The 24,523-nt window shown below is 36.5% G+C and overlaps 2 protein-coding genes across 8 annotated transcripts in view; one reads left to right on the top strand and one right to left on the bottom strand.

Annotated features, from left to right (window-relative positions):
• Gbs-76A (Glycogen binding subunit 76A) overlaps nt 1-13,349 on the top strand; it is a 53,065-nt gene extending 39,716 nt beyond the window's left edge. For all 7 annotated transcript variants that reach the window (XM_069502913.1, XM_069502916.1, XM_069502911.1 and 4 more), the window contains one exon: nt 10,351-13,349. In XM_069502913.1, the coding sequence (XP_069359014.1) occupies nt 10,357-12,213 (1,857 nt within the window). In that variant the 5' untranslated portion in view covers nt 10,351-10,356 and the 3' untranslated portion in view covers nt 12,214-13,349. The remainder of the gene's footprint in view (nt 1-10,350) is intronic.
• A 1,208-nt stretch (nt 13,350-14,557) lies between these two features.
• pip (heparan sulfate 2-O-sulfotransferase pipe) overlaps nt 14,558-24,523 on the bottom strand; it is a 93,416-nt gene continuing 83,450 nt past the window's right edge. Inside the window, exons 8-10 of the mRNA XM_034975435.2 lie at nt 18,623-18,747; nt 17,416-17,570; nt 14,558-16,964 (exon numbers count right to left, since the gene is read on the bottom strand). Coding sequence (XP_034831326.2) covers nt 16,732-16,964; nt 17,416-17,570; nt 18,623-18,747 — 513 coding nt within the window. The 3' untranslated portion in view covers nt 14,558-16,731. The remainder of the gene's footprint in view (nt 16,965-17,415; nt 17,571-18,622; nt 18,748-24,523) is intronic.

Genomic DNA, 24,523 nt, shown 5'->3' on the forward strand with positions numbered 1-24,523 from the left:
TTGTGAGACAAATAACTAACTACATATTATTATATGTACTTAGTTAGTCTAGCTATGGTCCACTAAGATAACATTGTAATTGGAGCATTGAAAATTTCGGACGAACAATTTTTCTTTGAACGAAATTATTTGGTGAGAATGAAATTCCCACAAAAAATAACTTTGTTTCTAATTTTATTTGTGCATAGTAAGATATTTTTTTAAAAACCTGATTACGAAACCCTACCACTTGCGTATTCTGATACGCATTTAACCAGTTTTGAGTGTCTTTGAAACTAGCTTTTTGGGAAATCTAGGCACCGAGTCTAAACTTCGTTCACTTCAGTAATGTAGAAAGCGCAAGAATTTTCTTGAAACCGGTCCCAACTGAGATCCGATTTTCACCCCGTAATCTAGATTAAGTCTATAGGTACCTAGGTATATGAATGTTCGATACTTAGCGTTATTCGATACGTATCGAATTTGGGTTTCCCTACGTTTTATTATTTTATTGTCTGGCAATTTAGCGCCATCTCTGCAGATTACCTACGAGTTATTTTTAGGGTTTCGTACCCAAAGGGTAAAACGGGATTTCTAGTGCTACTTTCATACGCTGCAAATGCCCGGATGAGAGTGAAATTGTCAAACAAATATTATCGTCAAATACTTCGCTCATTATCGCTGATCGACGAGGGCAAATAGCGGTCATTCTCGTCTAGCGAGTGGCAATATAGTGGGTATAAGCAATTCAGCCCATTACACACAATGCCAAGGCCCCCGTATCTGTTCCGAGCGTCTACTTGGGCTATAATATCGGAACAATCTCAGATAATATAAGTATTTGACCTTATAAAAGTTGACTCGCGTAGCAAGTACCGAAATAAAGTAGGTTGTACATTAGGAAATCCGTATAGTTACACCTGTCTATATACCTTTCTTTCTATATCAAGTAAGCGTAGTGTGGGACGCCCTCTAGCAAGATGGACCGACGATAAATAAAGAGGGTAGCGGGAGGCTGGATGAAGAAGGTTGAGGGCTGGGTGGATGGTTGGCACTCTGATAAGGCCTATGTTTAGCTCTGGACGTAATGATGATGATGCCCGTATCTTTCTATAAATATCAACGAACTAGCTTATGCCCGCGACTTCGTCCGCGTGGACTCCAGAAATTTCAAACCCCTATTTTACCCCCTTAGGGGTTGAATTTCGAAAAATATTTTCTTTGCGGATGCCTACGTCATAATATCTATCTAGGTACATGCCAAATTTCAGCTAGATCCGTCCAGTGGTTTGAGCTGTGCATTGATAGATCAGTCAGTCAGTCAGATTTTTCGTTTATATATTAAATATATAGTCAAACCGCGCTGGGTCTAGAATCTCGAGATTATTGCATATATACGTATCTATTACGTAAACGCCCTCTGAATTCAAGAAAGGCTTTTCTCAGACCAGCGCGTTTGGATGACTTTGGAACCCTCGTAGCTTTAGTTTGAAGTTTACGTAATTAATTATCACCATTACATCATTTCATATCTTACAAATTCAACAATAATAATTGACAATCAAAAATACGTACGTAAAAATACGGGCCATTTTGAATAAATGCTTTAAACTTGAGTTTGGATTTTCCGAAATTCCACGCGAGTGACGCTGGGGCGGGTCCTAATAATAATATGGGTGTAAAATAAAACGATCTGTGGTTTACATAGTAGGATTATGAATAAACATACCTATTTGTGTTAGCAGTTATCACATATCGTTTACAGACGTAGGTAAAAGTGAGCCTACCACGGCTAGAATACTCACGCTGTTTTTTATCTGTCTTCAACTCAGCATACATAATTAAATAATTACAATATGTACATGTTAGTTAGGATTATCACATCATTAAAATAATTCCTGCTACAGTTACAAGCCTCATGAGAGTTGACTTGGTCAAACCTTTTCATCGACAGCGGTCAGCAGCCTCTTTTAATCTTAGGTCAATATTTCGAATTTCGCTTAATTTCGTATTTATCAAATAAATATTGTATATATTTAATCAATACGAATATTATTTTCGTAAATATCAAAGCGCGTGGTAATAATATCGCAATGAAAATATTTTTTAATCTAAATAAGTATATTTTAAAATGAAAAGGTGACTGACTGACTGATCTTTCAACGCACAGCTCATACTATTGGACCGATCGGGCTGAAATTTGGCATGCAGATAGCTATTATGATGTAGACATCTGCTAAGAAAGGATTTTTGAAAATTCAACCCCTAAGAGGGTAAAATAGGAGGTTGAAATTTGCGTAGTCCACGCGGACGAAGTCGCGGGAATAAGCTAGTTAGGTATAATGTGTAGATTATCAACATCTATCCTCAAACTTGACTAAAAGCCAAATCTATTATTGGAATGGGATTTTAGCAATAATATTATAAATACTTTTAGAGGAAAATCATCTGCTTTTGTACTACATAATAATATATTGTTTTATTTAAGTGTCTAGTCATGCATAGTAAATAATATGCAAGTAATATAATACTGTTAAAATACGTGTAATTATGTAAACTGCTATAATTATTATATAAAACTATAATAATAATAATAATATAAAACTATAAAGTATAAAAACTATTAACTATAACTAAAAACTATAATATATATATATAATAATAATAATAATATAAAAATATTATTATTATTATTATAAAGGCACACAAAACAGGTTTCAGCTATAAATGGTCCAAATAAAAATAAAAAACAATAGATTAAGATCTAAGCGGTAACCCTTAATATGTGTACACAACAATATATATATCTTTAGATAAAATTGGCTCTGATTTAAAAATCTTTGATTGTTAACATCGACCATAAAATTGCTTTAGCACCCTGAACTTGATACTTGAAATGAATTGAAACGACATGTTTTTCTTTAAATGACTATTTTATCTGCTTGACTGACTGACTGACTGATCTATCAACGCACAGCTCAAACCACATTACGGATCGGGCTGAAATTTTTCATGCAGATAGTTATTATGACGTAGGCATCCGCTAAGAAAGGATTTTTAAAAATTCAATCACTAAGGCGGTAAAATAGGGGTGCGAAAGTGTACCTAATCCACGCGGACGAAGGTGCGGGAATAAGCTAGTACCTATAATAAAACTGTTACTGGATGACTGTATATTATTGCATATATTTTGAATAGCTAACGGGGGAAGCATTGTTATTGATATAGACCACAATTTTTTTAATTTTGTCTCTGTGGCTTAGCACGGTTTACGCTGAAACCACTGAATGGATTGGACGTAACTTAGAACACTTTTACCTATTACTCCAGGTTAGCATATTATAGGATAGTTTATATCCTGAGGAACAATTAGGTTTCCTCGGGATACTGGATTAAATTTTTTGTCGAGGTTACTCCATAATTCCCGATCCCTCAAAAACCCAAATTTTAATTTTTTTATAAAATTTGTACTGTCCTATGTGAATCTCTTCTCTACATAGTATAAAATAAAGTCGCTTCCCGCGTCTGTATGTATGTCTGTATGAACGCGTAGATCTTTTAAAATACGCAACGGATTTTAATGCGGTTTTCACCAATAGATAGAGTGATTCAAGAGGAAGGTTTATAGCTATAGTTTAATTCTCAAAAAATTAGAGATCCCTAGAGAAATTGAAGTAATGTGAATTAGGTCGGAAAAAAATAATCTCATTTGAGAGTTTCCGAGGCAATAAATAACACCTCAATGACACCACATTAGTATCTACGTTGCACCTATGCAAAGCCGGGGCGGGTCGCTAGTAATATAATATAACACATACAAAGTTACATTTCTTCCCTATAAGTAACAGGTTCGGTAAAAAAATTGGTAAGTACTTACACTTCTCAGTGCAGTTCATTCATTCGGAAAGGAAGGTTTATAAGTATTCTAATATACTAAACGCATTTTATATTTGCTTATGGAATATACCCCGTGCGAAGCGGTGCGGGTGAACTAGCAACAATTATAAAATTCTGCTGAGTAGGTATAGTAAAGGAAATTGTTGTCAAAAACGGTAAGGAAATGGTTTATGGCCATATTTTTTTTACAATGCCGAAGTGACCCGTGATATAGCGTAGGTACATATTACCACGATGAGTAAAAACAATCTCGAATTGGGAACATTACAAATTACGATAGTCAGTAAAAATTATATTTTATACTCTCTAAAGTAGGTACAATGTTATTTTCAAGAGAGTTAGTTGAATGACAAAAGTATCGTAACTTTCGAATGCCGCGACACTTTTTGTACTATTTCGAGACACAAATATGTTTTAAAATAGCTTGTAGACGCATCCAGACGTGCCTCATGAAACTGAAATAGTCAGCCGACCACGTGCTTGGCTTGGCACAGGCGGTGGCGTCTCCTTGTTCCTTCCTCTTTCCAAATAGGCACATAATATATTATATACTTATACGATTTGTGTTTTCCTCTTGTTTTGTAACTCAATCCATTTTACAACAAACTTTCAACGTTAAAGAGATAGTAGTCAACAAAAGTATTTTTTTTTACATAAAAATCAATAAGTATTCCCAAAATAAAAACTGTAAACATTAAAGTACCTAATGTATGTATTATATATGTACCATACCGATCTTGGTAAAAGTTTTTTTAATACTCTTATTTTAATTATAAGTTATAAGTTATAACGTTTTTTGTTAGTTTGAAACATAAAATTCCTATAATGTTTACAACACTATGAAACCTACATCTTAAACTCGTGTTCAGCGTCGCTGTTATGATTTATTATCATTTCATTACCCTTGTTAAATCAGAGGACAAGTAGCCTCCCTGTGTCGGTTGCAATAAATTTGCCAATATCAGTATGTTCAGGCCCCACAATTGTCTTATCACAGGGTTCGACGAACTCGTTATCGACATTCTTCATTGAGCTTCTTATGGTACGGCTCCACTATCGGGATTCGGCAAATGATACGAGTTCAGTCAACTGATCAGATCATACTATTTGAGATGCGGCGAATGTTTTTTGTTTGGCAAATCAGCCGGCCGGCAGACGCGACATTCTGTGACAGTGAATTGCGACTGTGATGTATATAATATATTCCCGGACACACAAAGGATATTCGCGCCAACCATTCGAGTTAGCGCGAATATTCGAACGATACGATTGCCGCTACACAAATCACCATAATATTATCACGAATCCTGATAGTGGAGGTGTAGCATTATGATATTAACGCCTAATGTTTACAATCTATTTATTATCTAATTCTATTATTTACAATGTCTACACTCTACATTGTGATCTGTATTGTTGACATCGTAGTGTCACTATCTACTTAGGTAGTACTTCTTATCAACATCACATAATATCGGCAAGATTAAATTTGTACAGGAAGAATATTTTATGAGTTTATATTACCAAGGAAGGTTTATAATTTACTAGCTGATGCTCGCGACTTTGTCCGCGTGGATTTACATTTTTCAAAATCCCGCAGGAACTCTTTGATTTTCTGAGATAAAAAGTAGTCTATGTGTATATCTATGTCCATATTAATTTCAGCCAGATCCGTCCAGTAGTTTTTGCGTGATTGAGTAACAAACATCCAAACATCCACACTTTCATATTTATAATATTATATTAGGATTAGGATTAGGATAACTAGCTTATGCTCTCGACTTCGTCCACGTGAACTAAATAACTTTCAAACCCCCATTTAACCCACTTAGGGGTGTAATTTCGAAAAATCCTTTCTTAATGGAGACCTACCTACTCTTTACAAAGAAAACACCCTCCGAATTTCATGTCTCTAGGACAAGCGGTTTAGACTGCGCTGTATAATATGTATAGGCCACATCTTATTCTGAGAGTATGATGATGATGATGATGATTATTATTATTTATTATTATGCGACTTTGTACGTAGAACTCTTTCATAAACAATGGCTATTTTATTTTATGAGTCTTATCGCCAAAGGAATAAATATCTTTGTGGCCTTAGGGTTTAGAGGACACATGATAAAAATAAGTGGAAGATATGTTCTTAAAAATAAATTACAATAATAAAAGATAAATAAAGAACATATAGTTCTTAGGTACTTACTTATTATTTTATATAAAGAATAAAAATATAAGTATTATAGGTAGACCAGCATCGCATGAAAAATACGGTAATGAAATTTCAAAGGTAGCAACAATGTACTCTGTGAATATCCTACCCGTCCTTTAGTTTGCCTCGTCTTGGCGTGATGTACATAGTACCTATTATATCTTCTGTGATAGTACTCTGTGGTAAACATTGTGGTGCATTTATAATATTCAACACAGAGTAGACTATGGCCAGACCCTTCTCACTCTGAGAGGAGACCCGTGCTCTGTAGTGAGCTGGCGATGGGTTGATCATGATGATCATGATGAACACACTATATTATGTACATAGGACTGGAGCACACAAAGTTCTCTGTAGCTCAAAGTTAGCAACACAGAGTACAGTGTTGTTAACTTTGGAATTTCATTTTATGAGATTCTGGTCTACCTATAATTAGGTAAATTGGTGCATGCAGCACACTCATTGCATTCGCATTTAGATAAAATACGAAATATTCAAAAATATAATATCATTTTTTGTAAATATTGCTGTCATAATATTTATTGTTATAATATTCACTGAATCGTTGTTTTTAATGCTATGTTTATGTTTGAACTTTGAAGATATCTCTAATAGTTCAGCTTTCACTTTATATAATCAAATTCACCTTCAACCTTCAATATTTTTTATAAACCTCTTATAAATCTTTAATATTGTATTTTTAAGTTTTATAATATCTCATCGCATGAGTCTATGGTACGCGACAGGTTGAGATAGCAATCGGGGGGACGCCTTGCACACCAGCACGTCACCCGAGCTCGCCAGCACCGGGTTAGCGCGAGGGCTGTGAGGGTGTGCGGGGCGTTTCCTCCCCGATCGCCATTTCAACCTGTCGCGTACCATACACATTTTATAAAGTACTCACTTCATATTCTAATACACCTTTAAATATCTCTTATGAAATCACAACATTAAAATTACCTTTTACACTTACCTCATAAAATTAGTATCTCGTCAATTGGTAAGTCAAGACTATAAGTAATTTTAAATACTAACCGGAAAAATTGCGGAACCGGCAGGATTCGAACCTACGTTTTCTGGGTTCGCGCCGGACGCCTTGACCGCTAGGCCACGGTTCTCTAGCTGTATGTTCACTCTGTACAGTGTACTGTAGCGACTGTAAATGTCATCTAGTAGGAACACTAGATGGCATTAACAGTCATCGAACTACTATATAGTATATTATGATATGATACTATAATATGATGATGGGTTTTGATATGTATTGTATTTAAAATTATTCAGAAATTTCCTTGAAGTGTAGGTAAAACACTATCATAAAAATTATAAAATAAGACTGTAAGTAATTACTTAGTAACAGTTTTTCAAATATAAATAATTTAACTATTTAAATTGAAACCGGTCAACGAATATGAAACGAGGTACCTAGTGATGAATGTATTTTTATTTAAAACTAGCTGCCCCGGCGAACTTCGTACCGCCTAACAGTAGATTCTTTTTCAGGATTTTTTAAAAAAATTCTCTCCGTAAGAACCATCCCCGTACTTCAAGGAATATTATGAAAAAAGAATTAGCGAAATCGGTTCAGCTGTTCTCGAGATTTGCGATCAGCAACATTCAGCGATATAAAAATGAATCGCTGAATGTTTCTAAATCTAAAAAATCAGTCATAATATTTGGCCATAAATTTTCTAAAAGGAAAATCTATATCCGCAGGAAGTCGAGAATAAATTCGGCAGATGTTTCACCTATCAGTTATTTCAGTGACGCCTGCGAGCGTCGCTGTTGCTTTTGGCAGCCAAACGAGATCATGTGACGTATGGCCGTGGGCGGACAACCGTCACTGCACCGTTTATTAGCGCTCCATTTAAACATTCAGGTCTTTGGTGCACTTACTGCCGGATTTGTTTTTTTGTTAAATACAGATCCTTTAATGCTCCTAAGCGGGTTGTCGACCAAGGGTTTAGGCTACAGTCCGCCACGTGGCCTAATGCAGTTTGGCAAACTTCACACACATTTGAGAACATTATGAAGAACTCTCAGGCATGAGAAAAACATTGTGAGTCACGATGTTTTTCATCGTCAAAGCAAGTAATATCGATCTCTTGCACAGAAGCCGACGTCTTAACCACTAAGCTATCATTGGGGTAGCGTTGGATTGATCATGATGATGATTACCTACACTTAATAAGTAAAGTAGGGTTTTATTGTTTAAAATAGAGAAATTAATTGTTTTGAAGAGCTATATTGTGGGATACAAAGAATAGAAAAAATACGATTTTTCTTTCTCCTGTATTTCCAATAATTTCAGTCATTGCTTCACTGACCACTCCAAGAATGATAATATCTTGAATAATAACAACAACTTATGTATTATTGACGCAAAAACTGAATGCATAAACTCTTTGCTTCAGTTTTGAATGCGTTATCATTCGTGTAGGTACTAAGTTGTCTAATGTTTTCATTAAAAAGTCTTCAACAAACCAGAACGTGCGCTGGTCACGAAACAATTGCGTATTCGTTCCAATTAGGACCAATTTCGCTACAGTACAGCAATAAAACGTTTGTCACAATGAGACCTTCTGTTGTCAACCTTTATGAACTGAATATAAAGGCCAAATATATATAACTCATCACATATTAGCTGACTGCCCTGGCTTCAATCGAGTGAAAATCTGAAAACATTACTCAAGTTTCTTGACCCAACTGTTTGAGCTAAATGTTGATATGTCAGTCAGTTTCTTCTAAATATATAAAAGGATTGACTGACTGACTGATCTGTCAACGTACAGCTCAAACTACTGGACGGATCGGGCTGAAATTTGGCATGCAGTTAGCTATTATGACATAGGCGTCCGCTAAGAAAGGATTTTTGAAAATTTAACCCCTAAGGGGGTGAAATAGGGTTTTAAATATGTGAAGTCCACGCGGACGAAGTCGCGAGCATGAGCTAGTCTTCTATTAAAAGGTTTTTATTAGGCTGCTTGGTTCGTATGTTTATCATTCCGTCGAAATTGGCAACTGGTTTTTCGGCTACGTCCAATTGTCTGATTAAGTTGAAAGGCAGAGACGTGGTTTCAATGACAACAGGAAGATGATTATAGTTCCACTGAGCGTTTCTCATGATGCAGTGAGAGGTGAATATTAAAACTCTGATGACTTATGACAGTCGAATTTGGACTCATTTACTTTGTTTCAATGATACTTTTCCAAAAAATACCAATCAAGAACCTGATAATATAATCAGGATCTTAGTAAGTAGGTTAGTTAAATTACTTTTTTTTAAAAAGGAGATGGGAAGGTGGCTCTGGAGCTCTCAGCTCCCTAATGACATATTATGATATAGGAATCCCTAAAAATATTTTTTGTTGACTGTTGTACAGTGAAATAAAACTTATTTACTTTAATTAAATTAACATTAAGTCATACAAAAAAAATTGTTTACATTTTAATATAGTAATATCGCGAATCGTGATGGTTCATTTCACATACATACATAATTAATCTTAATTTTTTATTTTCATCTGTTATCTAGTGACCAAAGCGTGCTGATTACTGTGAAGCTATGTTTATATGTTATCTTAACGAGGTCGTTCACATTTGACATTCGTTTTCATGTCATGAATCATGATAGTCACGACTGAATCGTTTGTATTCTGCGTATTCTACAATTACTCGTAGGTATGTGTACTATATGCGCCAAGGTGCGTTGAGTCTGATATAGTTATCAGTTTATCAGTTTCTTCAGTCATAATACCTACTATCTGCGTATTTTTTTTTACTGGTTAGCGTATAGGAGAAAATTATAATTAGCAGTTACAGAGTATTTTTAATGTGTTTTACGAATTACCACAGCTACTCTTTTATGGTTTCCAGTATTGCCAACTTTCATACTTTTTAGTAACAGATAATCTTTAGATAATAAAAATACAGTGAAGGAATGTGTGGTTAAGTTGTCAATCCTTGCTTATCAATCGATTATGATCGTACCAAGTCGGTAGCTGGGTGGGATTTAGGAGGCCCGAATTGAGCCTCGGCATTATTTACTAACATCTGATAATAACTCTAAAAAGTCGAAACCTCAATCTCTTAATTAAGTTATATACGGAAGGATCTGGAAACCCATGCATTATTATTCCAAGAAAACTCTTACCCTTGTGTGATAAATGGTAAGAGATCATGATGACTCTTAGCAACACGACGCAGAGAGAGAGTGTTAAATTTTTAACAGATAATCTAAATATTTTGCTTGTTCATTCCAGACGCAGATGAGCGGTGATCGCACCGGGCCCCAGTGCGGTTTGACGTCGCTCTTGCCGATGTCTTGCCGTGGCCGAGCTGCAGCCTTCGCCCGGGACTTGCATTCACGCCTTCGCAACCTCGGTGCGACACAAGAGGGCGAATGCGAGAACAGCTGGCTCACGCGCGAGAATCCTACGCATCGACCTACTAGCTCAACACAACGGGAACTCGACACGTTCTTTGACTTTGAACTCGAATGCGGAAGTCCGTCCAGTCCGGTAGATGAATACGATGCTCCGTTCTCAGAGAAACCAGCTGAAGACTCGGATCCGCCTTTCTACGATGTCGATTCAGATGTTGAACACAAAGAGCAAAGTAAATTAATGTTAAAGCAGCCAGACAAAGGAAAAAATGGATTTAAGTTTTCCACAGCATTTTACACAGAATCGCCAGTTAAGGTTCAACCGACTGCAAGAGAAAACGGTCATGTAGATAAACCATTGTATTCTCCCATAACATTCGAAGGCTGCGCTCGACACAATAGTTACGATGAAATCGATTGTTTGGTACAGCCTGTTGCAGCTACGGATCGCTTAAGTCTTCTTCCACAATTAAGTTCGACCTTAGATAGTGACTCCGAATTCGAATCAGCGAAAAGTGATCCCTCCGACTGTTTCGATGACCTGCCTCAGAATGATAATATTTTGGAAAACGATCTAACAGACGTTGTAGAAATTTTATCAATTACTGATAGCGAAACTCTTAATGAAGAAGAAATTTCGTTAAACAGTGAGGAAAAAGAGGACAGTGAAAGTAGTGAAAAGATTGTTGTAAGCAATGGTGACAGTAATGAGTTAACTGAAATAGTTGCCAGTGTTGTAAGCAATTGTGACAGGGAAATAGTTACCAGTGCTGTAAGCAATGGTGAGAGAGAAATAGTTGCCAGCGGTATAGGCAATGGTGACAGGGAAATAGTTACCAGTGTTGTAAGCAATGGTGAGAGAGAAATAGTTGCCAGCGCTGTAAGCAATGGTGACAGGGAAATAGTTACCAGAGTTGTAAGCAATGGTGACAGCATCGAGTTAACAGAAATAGTTACTAACGAAGTTCCTGTTCCTGAAAAAGAACCGTCGCCCACACCTGATATCGATCCAAAATTGCTTAGTACAGAAACAAAAACTGATGATGAAGGAGAAGACCACCGACCACAGCGAGTCCGTAGATGTTCATCGTTGAAAACTGGAAAAACTCCACCTGGCACACCAGGTAGAAAGAAAATAGTTCGATTTGCTGATGTACTAGGACTCGATTTGGCTGATGTTAAAACTTTCATGGATGAAATACCCGTTGTTCCAAAATCTGCTTATAACGATCTCACTGGTTGTGATGTGCAAAATTCACCACCTGCTCGACCTACCCCGCGTCTCGGTGCTCTGACTCTGGTTCCCTTATTCCAACTCCCCCGTGATGTAACAGAAAAGCTTGAAAAACAAAACGTGTGCTTAGAGAGTTCGCGCGTCTGTGACGGTGTTCATGTCACAATATGTGGCTCAGTTCGAGTGCGAAATTTAGACTTTCATAAAACTGTGCACATACGGTACACAATGAATCGCTGGAAGACGTACACGGACTTACAAACGACGTATGTACAAGGTTCATGTGACGGATATTCAGACCGCTTTCAATTCATTTTATACGCACCGTGTATTTCGTCGGGACAAAGGATGGAAATCGCGGTGAGATTTCAATGCAAAGGCCAGCAATTCTGGGATAATAATAGCGGGGCGAACTATTGTTTCGATTGTTTAGCGCTCGGCGCTGCCACCCCAGCCTCGCCAGCCGCGCTTCATCCCACTGTGGACTGGCACCCGTCGTTCTACTGAGACAGCGTCATCCACGCGGTAGGTGAAGAGTTAATGTTGCCCGACGGGCGACTGGCGATCAAGAGTGAGTAGTCCGGCAGGTCTCGACCCGGCTGTGTGCGAACTAAGCGGCAGCGGGCGTCCCTTGCTGGTCACATTCCTGTGCCTGTTTCAACTGCAGCTGCAATCGGCTCGTTGGCAGTGAACGTGGAAGTCCTAAATTATTGAGGCTTAAACTATAAAATGTTTTGTGATATACGAATAGAGTAGTCGTAGTATAAATAAATACGAGTAAATCAACTCGTTTAGAGTGCCATTTGCCGTAACGACTTTTTTATGTTTGTCGAATTTTGTACTGTATCATTAATAATAGTAAAGGTCCATAAGGGCAATAGAGAAGCAATAGTAAGTCTGTGCCGTGAAAAGTGCCGAGTACGAGGCGCGTGAGCTGTCCTCTCTGTTCCTTTGTAAATATTGTGAGAGATAAATTCTGAATGATATTAATATTTTAATACAATTTTTTATGAAACTGTAAGTCATGTTATCTATCTTTTATGTTGAAAAATCACCTAGTTAGAAAGATTTTACTTACATAACTACGAAATTAGATAAAGAAATATATTATTATTAAAATTAAAATATATAATATGACAGAATTAGTCTTTGTTAGGTTTTTATGAAGTTTTATGAATCGTTAAAGTAATTGCCTACGTAGATGTCAAGTTTAATTAAACTAAATAATACATGCGTGTGTATGTATTTGTATAAGCGTCTAAAGTGGGAAATACGAGCAACTATGTAATGTTCTAAAATATGTTACGAACTGGACACAATATTTTCTATTTTTATATTTACAAACTTGTGACAACCTACACAAACTTCCTACAATTTATAATATCTGTTGTTTCGGCTTTTGATAATACTATTCTAAACAAAGACTAATAGAAATTATGGAATTAAATTATTATTACTTATAAGAAATCAGCAATATTTATTACGATGATTTTTATTTTGTATGTACCTGAAATCTTATAATGTGGCCATATTAATTAATACAATATGAAATAACGCGGAAACGCTATCGATTTTTTATTAATGTTACTTTTGACACCTGTTTTAGCAATAAACCTACGAATAAATGAATGTGCATAATATTATTTACTTGGTATTTGACTTATCCTCCCTCGTCGCTTATGCAAAATGTTCTATCAAGCTTTTAAAATAATCAATTGTTACCTATTGAATGATAAAAGTTTACCTATAGGTTAATGCATGGGCCCCTAGATTCTCTGGGTCACAATAAATAATTATAGCTCTCATATCAAATATCCAATATCGCGTTATAGTGTTTTGTTTTAAGAGAAGTTACCCAAACGTGCTTCTCAGCGCTTTCCACAAACGTAGTTTGGTTCTCATTTTGAAGACTAACCAATCAGTTACCACCAGGTGAGATTGCAGTCAAGGGCTAGCTTGTATCTGAATAAATAAATAATCAAACTCAAAAGTATCGAATGAGAACCAGCAGTATGGAAAGCGCCGAAGAGCACGCTAGTAGGGTTACTTCTCTTAATGTTTGTATTTTGGAACTTTGAATAAAACGCAACTACCTACTACTACTAATAACTACCTACTAAGTGTACTATCATCATCAAGAATCAAGATCAACCCATCGCCAGCTAACTGACTACGAGCACGGATGCTTCTCAGACTCCTCACAGAATGATGACAATGTAATATCACAATGTATGACAATATGTTTTTTCCATGTGGCCTTATGCTAAACAAAATACAGCTACTAGGTACATATTTAGTCACAAATAGAAATAAAATTAATACATCATTTTTCCACATTTTTTCCTGCAAGAGAGAGAGTGCGCCTACTAGAATTTTGTCTGCAAAAGCTTTCTGAAAAAACTATGCAATGTGTTGATAGATGGCGCTAATACTGACAATATGAAAATTATAGTGTTGTGGACTGTGGTGTCTTGGATCAGAAACAAAGTTCAAAAAAGATGGCGCTGTAAACAAACTATCCAAACAAGATTAAGAACTCTCAGAAGTAGTTTATGTAAAAAATGAATTAGTTTCTATCCCCTGCAAAATATTAATAAAACAGAGTGAACTAGTGAGGGAACTCTCGGTTTGATCCTGATTCTTGAATCGACAATATGTCAAATATTAGGCTATGGTGACTTGAAATCAAAGAAAAATAGGGATACCTACTTTAGGGCTACTTAACGTCAAATGTACCTACTAACGAAAAATAATAATATAGTAGTAGATACTTTTACGCATGTATGGGAGGTCACGCCTTAGGACTAGGAGGGTCCAAGAAAATGAAAATAATAACTTTTAGATATTTTAATGTAAGTGTACTTTACAATATATCATTAAGAGACTAAACATATCACAAATTATTGGATGATATTGTAAATAAATAACTAAATGTAGTAACGTAGATATAAGGACTATCACTTAATGAATTAGCATAGGTATAAAATAAGAATAAAATGAAAATTATCATACAAAAGGTCTTACCCGAGACCAAAACGGAAAAATAATGAAATTAGGCGACATAAAATGAAATTTAAACTTACGTATCGTGGGAAAATGCAATGGATTTAAAATGAGTTTCATATTATTTCAAATGGCTGAAATAGCCCATAAAATAAAAATAATTTAGGTAGCTTCTGAATGCTTAGTCTACAATCAAATGTAAGAAGGTAGGTAACTAGAATAATAATATGTACACAGTCATTATCTTCACATCGACGTCCTTAAAAATATAGGTATTTAAAGTGACACTACATACTATTATTATAACAGCAATTGGTTCTCATTTTTCATGTATTTTAGGCCCTAAAATGACTAAGTAATTCCAAACTCTTGACTTACTTAAAAATTACTAGATGTTGCCCGCGATTTTGGCCGGATCTTATTGATTTTACGTAATAAAAAGGAATAAGGATAGCCTACGACTGTTTCCGGCATGTAAGCTATATCTGAACCAAATTTCGTAAAAACCAGTAAGTAAGCGGATGCGCCGTGAAAACACAAGTAAACAAACAGACATACATTCATAAAATTAACGCACAATAGCACAAAATGTGGCTGAGTAATAAAAAATATCATCAAATACCTCATAAGAATAAATAGGTATTTGACCTGAAAGTAAGTAGGTAGGTAGGTACATTATCAGGCGACTGACATTAATTATTATATTATTGCGCCGTTTACCTAATTAAACTTATTCAATTACTGGGTTATAAAAAAACAGTTGACAATATAGCTGGGTCAAAAGGGTTAAGTTTTCAGAAATAAAAGTAATAGACATATTATATTTATGTAGGTACCTACCTATTTATCTATATATCTTAACTAAAAATATGTTTATCTTCCTAGGGTTAGTATCTTAACTAGGTAGGGATATGGTGGCTAAAATAAGCCCCAAAAGGCTCAGTAAGCGGAGCGTAAGCCGGAGAGATGTATTTAATTAAACAATCAGTTTTTTAAAAGATGCCGTGATCATTTTTTCCGCGTTATCGATTAAGAATCTGATTGGTCGACTGAATACATCTCCTCTCCGCTCCGCTTAGGCCCGGTCTCCACCTAAGCGGAGAGCAGAGGAGATGTTTTTAGTCAACCAATCAGATTCATAATAAATGACGTGAAAAAATTATCACGTGTTTTTTTTAAAATCTGATTGGCCGACCGCACACATCTCCTCTCGCTCCGCTTAGGTGGAGATCGGGCCTTAGGTGGAGACCGGGCCTAACAACTAATAAAGGGCCTAATGAGTAGATATCAACTTCCTAAATAAAATATCAGTGATATGTATCGACTTTCATTCTCGCCTATCAAATTTTTCGCAATGCTCCATAATATATTTACATTTATTCTCATGATCTTTTCGGATATTTAAATTTTAACGTTTACATTATTTACAGAAGTTTATTAAGGACAGGAAAAGTTACCAGGGCTTATTTAAAAGTAGGTATTTTCAATGTTCACGAGATGGCAGATACCTAATTAACGTTATTTCAACAGTCGATTGATGTCACTGTAAGTTTTACAATGAAGCTAATATTAAATATTTTCTTTTATATTTTACTACGCTTATAAAAGCTTGGAGCTTACGTTGACCCCTTCACTAGGTGGACAGACGACATCAAAAGAGTCGTAGAGCCGCTGAATTCTAGCAGTGGACACTGGACATCTATCGGGTAGGTAATGATACTGACTCTTAGATATTTTTTATCAATCACGTATTTATATTTTGGTCGGGTCCGATAATATCATGTTTTAAAGCGTTTTTGATCTTTCCTGCCCTAAATATATTTTACTAAATAAGTTCCTATTCACAACAGTTTTACTATATAGTCCGTACAAAATGACTCGTCACGCGCCATTTTAACTCTATGGGTCAACTGTCATGTCAGAAGTACGGTTCACCTTTAAAATAAGGATTAAAATCGTACTTTTGTCATGAAATTTGACACAAAAAGTTAAAATGGCGCGTGAGGAGTTAAATTTTACGCGTTATACATTGTTATAAATATAATTGTTTTGTATCTGTTGCACGTTAGGTGTAGGGACGGGTAACGTGATGGAAGGGTCCCTGAGTGCTTTCAGTTGCATGTGCAGCCGTTGTTTGCAGAACTCGTAAAATTCGATTTCGCGCGTGAAGTTCGCACGGACGATTTGCTTCACGGCTTCGGAGACTGGAGGCTTGAATGCGTTGCGGTTGATACGGTTAAACGTGTTAAGCTCTTCTGAAACAGAAATACAAAATTTCATTAAAAAATACTACCAACCGGTACAATCTCAACTTTACCAAAATGTTCTCTAAACTGTGTGAAGTCTGCCAATCCGCACTGAGCCCGCTTGGCAGATTATGGCTTAAGCCCTTCTCCTTCTGAGAGGAGACTGCGGAGTGCTGAGTAGGTAGTAGGCCAGCTATGGGTTGATGATGATGATGATGAAACTTGAATGGCGTGTAAAATTTCAGTAAGGGTAGGAGTCGCGCAGTATTGCATTTTACTAAATTTATAGAAAAGCGCTTGGCCGCAATCAGACCAGCTGGCAAGTTATGATGCCAGCCTAAGATGGAGCACGCTTGCCTAGAAGATTTTTATAGTTGAAATTATCCATATTAAAATTGGAGGGGAAAACTGATACTGGAAGTTACTATTGCGCAAAAAGAGATATAGGACATAAAGTTACCCCAATATAGTCTCAGCGATCCTTGGAAGAAGCGCGGGATGTATCGCTCGAACGCAAGCAGGGTGGAGTTCATGTCTTCGAGCACACCGACCACGGCGTACTGTTGCTCCACCACTCTTTTAGCACGTTGGAGCGCCTCTAAACTGTTGAAAGGCCTGAAAAGAAATCGTATGAAAGCTATGTATTTCAACAATCTATAAATGGATCTTCTGTATATTTAGGCCTTATGCCGTTTAGTTGAGGCCAGTGATTCTTGACAATGATTTTATATCCTGGGTGGCTATTTCAATGTCTTGATTGAGGGATTTAGTACATGGAATTCTTCTTCTTCTTTGTCGTATCACTCTTGGCAGAGCGGTCGTGGTCATCACGAAGCAACGTCTTTGAGGGCAGATGTTATATCCCTCACGAGCATTCGCCATTTCTCCCTGCTGGTCGACAGCTTGGTACACTCGTGCAAAGGACCGCCCACAGCAGACTTAATTTGACATGACTTAATTTTAAACATGGAATGCTTCCGGCTTAAAAAGAAGAGCGAATAGACAGCTTCTGGGAAGGCACACTCCACCTTAGGTTGCGTCATCTCCTATTGTGTTGTAATTGCAGTCAAGCGCTAGCCTAGGTTATATGTTACTTTACTATATGGTACTTTTACTAGTCTTAATCTATCTGTAAAATGTAAAATGTTATTTGACAAATATGATCATATTATTTTTGTGAAATATCTACCTACATTTTTTTCAATAAAACATTTCTATAGTCCATACAAAATGACTTCTCACGCACCATTTTAGCTCTCATGTTCATCATTCATGGTCAACTGTCATGTCAAAAGTACAGTTTAAAATAAGTACCTACCTTTAAAATAAGGACTAAAATCGTACTTTTGACATGACAATTGACACATAAAGTTTAAAATGGCGCGTGAGAAGTCATTTTGTACGCGTAATACATTATATCCGTTACATACAACGTTGCTACTTGCTAAGTAACTAATCGACAGATTGATTACTAAAGTCCGCGACAGGTTGAGATGACAATCTGGTTATGGAGCGGGGGGACGCCCCGCACACCCGCGCTCGCTCACACCGGGTTAGCACGGGGGCTGTGTGCGGGACGTTCTCCCCCCGATTGCGATTTCAACCTGTCGCGTAGGTACTATAATTTCGGTTGTGCGAGATTTTCACATCAAAAAAGGAAAACTTACGTGCACTGCGGGTCATGGCCGCAGAAGAAAAGCGTTTGTCTGCGATGGTCTCCAATCCCTTCATGCGTCTCGCCCTCCAGGTAGCGGCACTCGCGGTCTCCGCTGAGCACGCATGTCTCAAAATCCTGAAAAAACAAGTTAAGTTAAAAGGTATAAGTAAGAAGTACAAGTCCATGGTAAGTACATAAGTCGGCATTTGAGTATTTCAGTAGGCAGATTTATTAAACGCAAAAAAAATAGCATTTTGATAACATGCTATGTATAGTACGCGACAGGTCGAGATGGCAATCGGGGTGGACGCCACGCACACCCGCACAGCCCCGCGCCCCCGTGCTTACGCGGTGCGAGCGAGCGCGGGGGATCTGCGGGTGTGCGAGGCGTCCCCCCGCCTCATACCGCGGTTGCCATCTCGACCTGTCACGCACTATAGATTGTGAACGTAGGTGGAACCTTTATCACTACCTCACTACCCATATTATAAATGCGAAAGTGTGTTTCTTTTTTGGTTTGTCCTTCAATCACGCTGCAACGGAGCAATGGATCAACATATTTTTTTGCTAGGTATAGTTTAAGACCTGGAGAGTGACATAGGGTACTTTTTATCCCGGAAAATCAAAGAGTTCTCACGGGATTTTTAAAAACTAAATCCACGCGGATGAAGTCGCGGGCATCATCTAATACACATATATGTTACAGGGTACATCTGTATGGTTGTTGAATTTTTTTTCCATTGACACAGGAATCACAAGCTTATTTCGCTATAATCCGCATGATGCGATATGCACTGTCTTCCCACTACTAAAGAAGCAGAAAATACAAGCAATTTATAGTCCAGGACACAACACCACGCAAATCTTTTAGAACACAATCATCTCATGTGGTGTTGTGTGTTCCTGCATCCTAGTGGGCTAGTGGGAGTCCGAGCGTAGATAGCTTTCGGATTTAATTATTTAATGGCTTTGATTAATCAAAGTTTCGTTGATGTAGTTAGTAGGTAAGAATGAATTCTGTATTTCGTTACGCACGTTTTACGGTGCCTACTGAGGAGATACCATGACAAAAATCAAGACACGACACTTAGGTACGTATTAATAACTTTGTGAAGATGGAATTTTTTAGGAACGGCTAAAGCTTTTTTGAGAATCATTGCACTCGAGGCAAATTGATTTATTTTCACTTTAGCAGCATTGTTGAATCACTGTGGTGATAATTCACGGTCGAGCTTTGAAATGATTTCTTACGACCATTTGGAAGGCGTTGTGTCTTTTAATAGACTTTCGTAGAACCTTGTTTTTACAGCATCTGTAAGGACGTTACCCTATCTTATTGCGCGGATATCAATCATACCTTTTTTTGATTAGATAATTTTTACCTATACCTTAGAATGTTAGGTAGGTAGATAAAAATAATCGATAGGGAGACTAATTTGGCTATATTTTTTTCAGAAGACTAGATGTAGATACTTATTGGTTTTATTCACTTGAGTTTAAAAAAATGTGTGTAAATTACTTAAATTTAAATACTTTTTAAAGAATTTTATCGTGACTTAGTTTAAGTTCCGAGATAAGTAGTAATCACTTAGTTAGTTGATTCGATATAAATTACGTTGACTCTCCTATAATATAAATAGATAATTATAAATATATTGCCATAGATACGCGTAGTAGGTATAATATTTATAGTAAGTAGGTGAGTTAAGTCATAAGGGTGGTCTGTGTAAGGGTAAGTATGGACGTTACGAACTAGGGGCTCTGTAAATTAACGTAAGCAGACAAGGTCCCGTGCATCAACTAGGTATATTATCTGTTTATACCACCACTCTGTAACCACTCACCAGAAAGAAATTACTTTTAAAATATATAATTAGTCCATCTTATTTTTTGTTCAGACAAAACTAATTTATTTTTTGTTTACTTACGTCGCAAGCTGTCCTGTGTATAAACACACTTGGTTTAACAATAGAAGAATAATTAACAGGAGAAAATTACTGTCTTCAAACAGACTGACGTTGACGCTATTAATTTTCTTGGTTAATGAAACCTTATCATGAAAATGCGTGATGCTTGAAAGTCAATAATAGATTTAATCTTGGTAGCTACCAATATAATATTATATTGGAGTTTAATGAAAAATGCTTTAGGTTGTTTATATTAGGGTGAGTACCTACTTATTCAAATCTCTCTCCCTACCTACCGTCTGTCCGTCTGTATGTACCTACTTGTGGTTGTGACATGATCATTATTTTTACTCTGAAACTATATTCTTGCACTGTTGCACTTGTTTTCTGCATTTTCAACTCTTACTAAATTAGTTGAAGTAGGTACATAATATTCAAATATTTCAATTCAATTTATTTATTTGTTTAGAAAGATAAATGACTTTTTATGTGATCCTGCCAATTTCAAAAAGCAATGCGCGTCATCCCAAGATCTCATATTATACGTCAACATCAGCCATGTGTGCCGACGATACCGCTATGATATACAACCACAGTAAAACTGTGATACAACTCTACATTTCCTTTTAATACTCTTTATACCTAATTAGGTATAGATAAGGGGCAACACGCAAATTTCCATGAAATGCTTTCCACCTCCAAATGAAATATCATTGATATCTGCCAATAATTATCGATTTCTCTTGCTGGTTATATCGTGAATGATTCAAAGATATCTTTATAATGACCGGGCACGCACGTTCTCTTTGAAAGCCTGCTAGTCTCAGAGACAATCGTACAAACTATCGATATAATAGCTATGTTTATAAAGCCTGCTAAAAGGGGTAAGCTTTCAGTGACATTTAAATTTAGAAATATGTTTAGTACTCAACGTAAAGTTGTGACTTTCTCGAAAATGGAAAAATATGATTTTCCGTTCGATCATCTTGACAAAAAATAAACAACAACAAATTAAGTAACTCCTAGTTGATGAAAATCTGGTGTTGAGCCTAGTCTTTGATTATTATAGATATAGCTGCTTACTCAGGGAATATGTAAAATGCATGATCAAAATAAATACAAAGAGATTGTAACACGATAAAGGCAATATAAATGAAGTAAAATGACTGATGGTGTTTTATTTCGAAAGGCGGACAGCCTTTACATGCAGTTATTGTTTCACTTTGTCAGTTAAGGAAAAATAGATTATAATACTTCAGCTTACAGTTTTATAACCGCTATCTGATTGAGTAAATCTTACAGCTACCTCTTACACTTAATTACCTGTCACGAAGTTAACCAGACCGCCAGGTAATCCTTTTTAAATCCTTCCAAATACCATCTATCAAACGTCGTAAGTCACTCCTAAGCATAACACATGCTGATATTATGTAACATTATAACAGCGCTCCGTCTTAAGGATAGCTTTGATCGATTTTATTATCGCCTTAACGCTTTTGAGTGATCTGTTTTTTCGATACGGCATTTCACGATCAATAAAACCAATTTGTTGTCGCCGAAAAGATCCCCAGGTGTTTTTATCGTGTCTAAAAAAAGTCGGCGAATGAGTGGGTTCGGTGCACCCGAGCACGTAAAAAAAGAGTTTTATTTCACCAAGTTATATAAGTAATACTTGCATGTAGCCTAGTAATCAAAAGGGCGTTTTATTTAGGATTGTTACTGCAGCATCGTCAATGTACCTAACAGTATATTATAAAATACAAGAAATTATAAAATATCTACACAAAATGCAACAATTATAATATTTTATTTGACGCTCAAATAGCAACGGGATACAGATTGATCACTGCCCATTTTATAAACGCGAAAGTGTGTTTGTTTGTTGGTTTGTAGTTTAATCACGTCGCAACAGAGCAACGGGTCCACCTGACTTTTTGCATGGATATAGTTAGACCCGGAGAGTGACATAAGCTACTGTTTATCCCGGAATCAAAGATTTCCCACGAGATTTTTAAAACATAAATCCACGCGGACGAAATCGCGGGCATCAGCTAAAAAATTATGTAGTCATGGTCTAAAAACAAACATACCTATTGCATGTTTGCAATGCATGCAATAGAAAAATAAGAAAATAAGAGGAACATGAACTACATAGTTGTAAGTGTATAAAAAGCTAAGTAAACAAATGGCATAACAAGGCGGCGTGAACAAATTGCGAGCACTTCAAAGACAGACAGATTAGCCGGTGTAGAGCAAACTGCGGGCGTGATTATAGCACGTTCAACAGTAAATTCCATGCTCTTTAGGGTTCCGTACCCAAAGGGTAAAATGGGACCCTTTTACTAAGACTCCGCTGTCCGTCTGTCTGTCTGTCTGTCACCAGACTGTATCTCATGAACTGTGATAGATAGATAGTTGAAATTTTCACAGACGATGTATTTCTGTTGCTGCTAACAACAAATACTTAAAAAAACAGCATAAAATTACAACAGACATGAGTTTTTTGCCGTTTTCATAGATAATAATGGTACGGAACCCTTCGTGCGCGAGTCCGACTCGCACTTGGCTGGTTTTTTCGATCCATACGTTGAGATCAACGCTACATATTGTTAAGGCCCGTTCAATCAACCTATACGTTTTTTCAACAGGTTAAAAAAAAGTTGATTACTTCGCTTTCATGGTATTCGCCGCAGTAGGTAATTAGTGTAGCTTTTTGTAGTGAAAAGTGTTAAACAAATTAAAAAATATTAGAAATAAAAAGAGTGTATAAAGTTTTTATAGATGTTATTTGTTAAATTACCTACTTAATTGCATTTTAAGAGACTAAACATTAATTCTGTTAATTTTATTGAAGCCTTTTTTCTTCTTGATCATTTACCTGATGATTACTGATATGATACCACAAAAAAAACGCGAAAAAAATATTAAAAATCCTATAATTTTCACGATATATTGCAAATAAAACATCTGACTGACGCTAGAGGTCAACGAACGTTGCGTAAGTAGACCACTTGGAGTCAATGCCGCGTCGTAGGCAGGGCATGACCCGAGTTTTGCACGTTATAAATTGCGCATTTGAAAAATATTAAATCACTAAAACTACAAAATGAGGCAAATGGTTCTTGGTATTGGATTGTATTTAGGTAGTAAGTATAACAATAACGATAAGTTTTTGCTAGCGTTCTGGTTACACCCTGTACACAGTGGCGTGCACAGGGTTTGAAGCCAGGGTAGGCATTCGTTAGGTAGGAACCTTTACTGGCAGGTCATAATGTAAAATTTGCATTGAGCTATTACAACTGGGGTAAGCAGTGCATTTATGCCTCTATGACCTGCACGCCACTGCCTGTACAGTACTTAGGCTATAAAAATGTACTTATAATGTGTTAGACAAATATACATAACTAGCTTATGCTCGTGACTTCGTCCGCGTGGAATTTATGTACCTACATAAATTTAAAACCCCCATTTAACCCAATTAGTTTTTTTTCTTAGTTAATACCTACTCTTGAGTCTTGACAAAGAACACACCCTCTCTAGGACGAGCGGTTTAGGCTGTGCGTTAATAATTATATAGGACTTTGAATTTTATAGGTATATCTAAAAGGTACAGATATCATTCATAAAACTAAAGATACCAGTAATATCTATTAGAGTAATTGGTATTGACAACCAACTAACTGATCATCGACTTGGAGGCGATGTCAATGAATCTAGAATGTGCAATTTAGACGACTTCCTATACGGACTATAGGAACCAGCCAAGATAATTACCACTAACATTAACCACTAACGACATAAAACGGGACTTCAAGATTTACGAGAATGTGGAAAAAGCATGATCCCGTTCGTCTTGTACCTGTACCTACCTAGGTAGGTACTACCTACTATCAAAGAAAATATTTAGCTAACTTATTTACCGCGACTTTGTGCGCGTTATATAAGTAATTGCTTATCCTTAGAATTTTCAGAATGGGATCATTACTTCCGGAGATTGAATGAAT

This window comes from Maniola hyperantus, chromosome 14 (genome assembly GCF_902806685.2).
Source record: "Maniola hyperantus chromosome 14, iAphHyp1.2, whole genome shotgun sequence".
Taxonomy (NCBI): domain Eukaryota; kingdom Metazoa; phylum Arthropoda; class Insecta; order Lepidoptera; family Nymphalidae; genus Maniola; species Maniola hyperantus.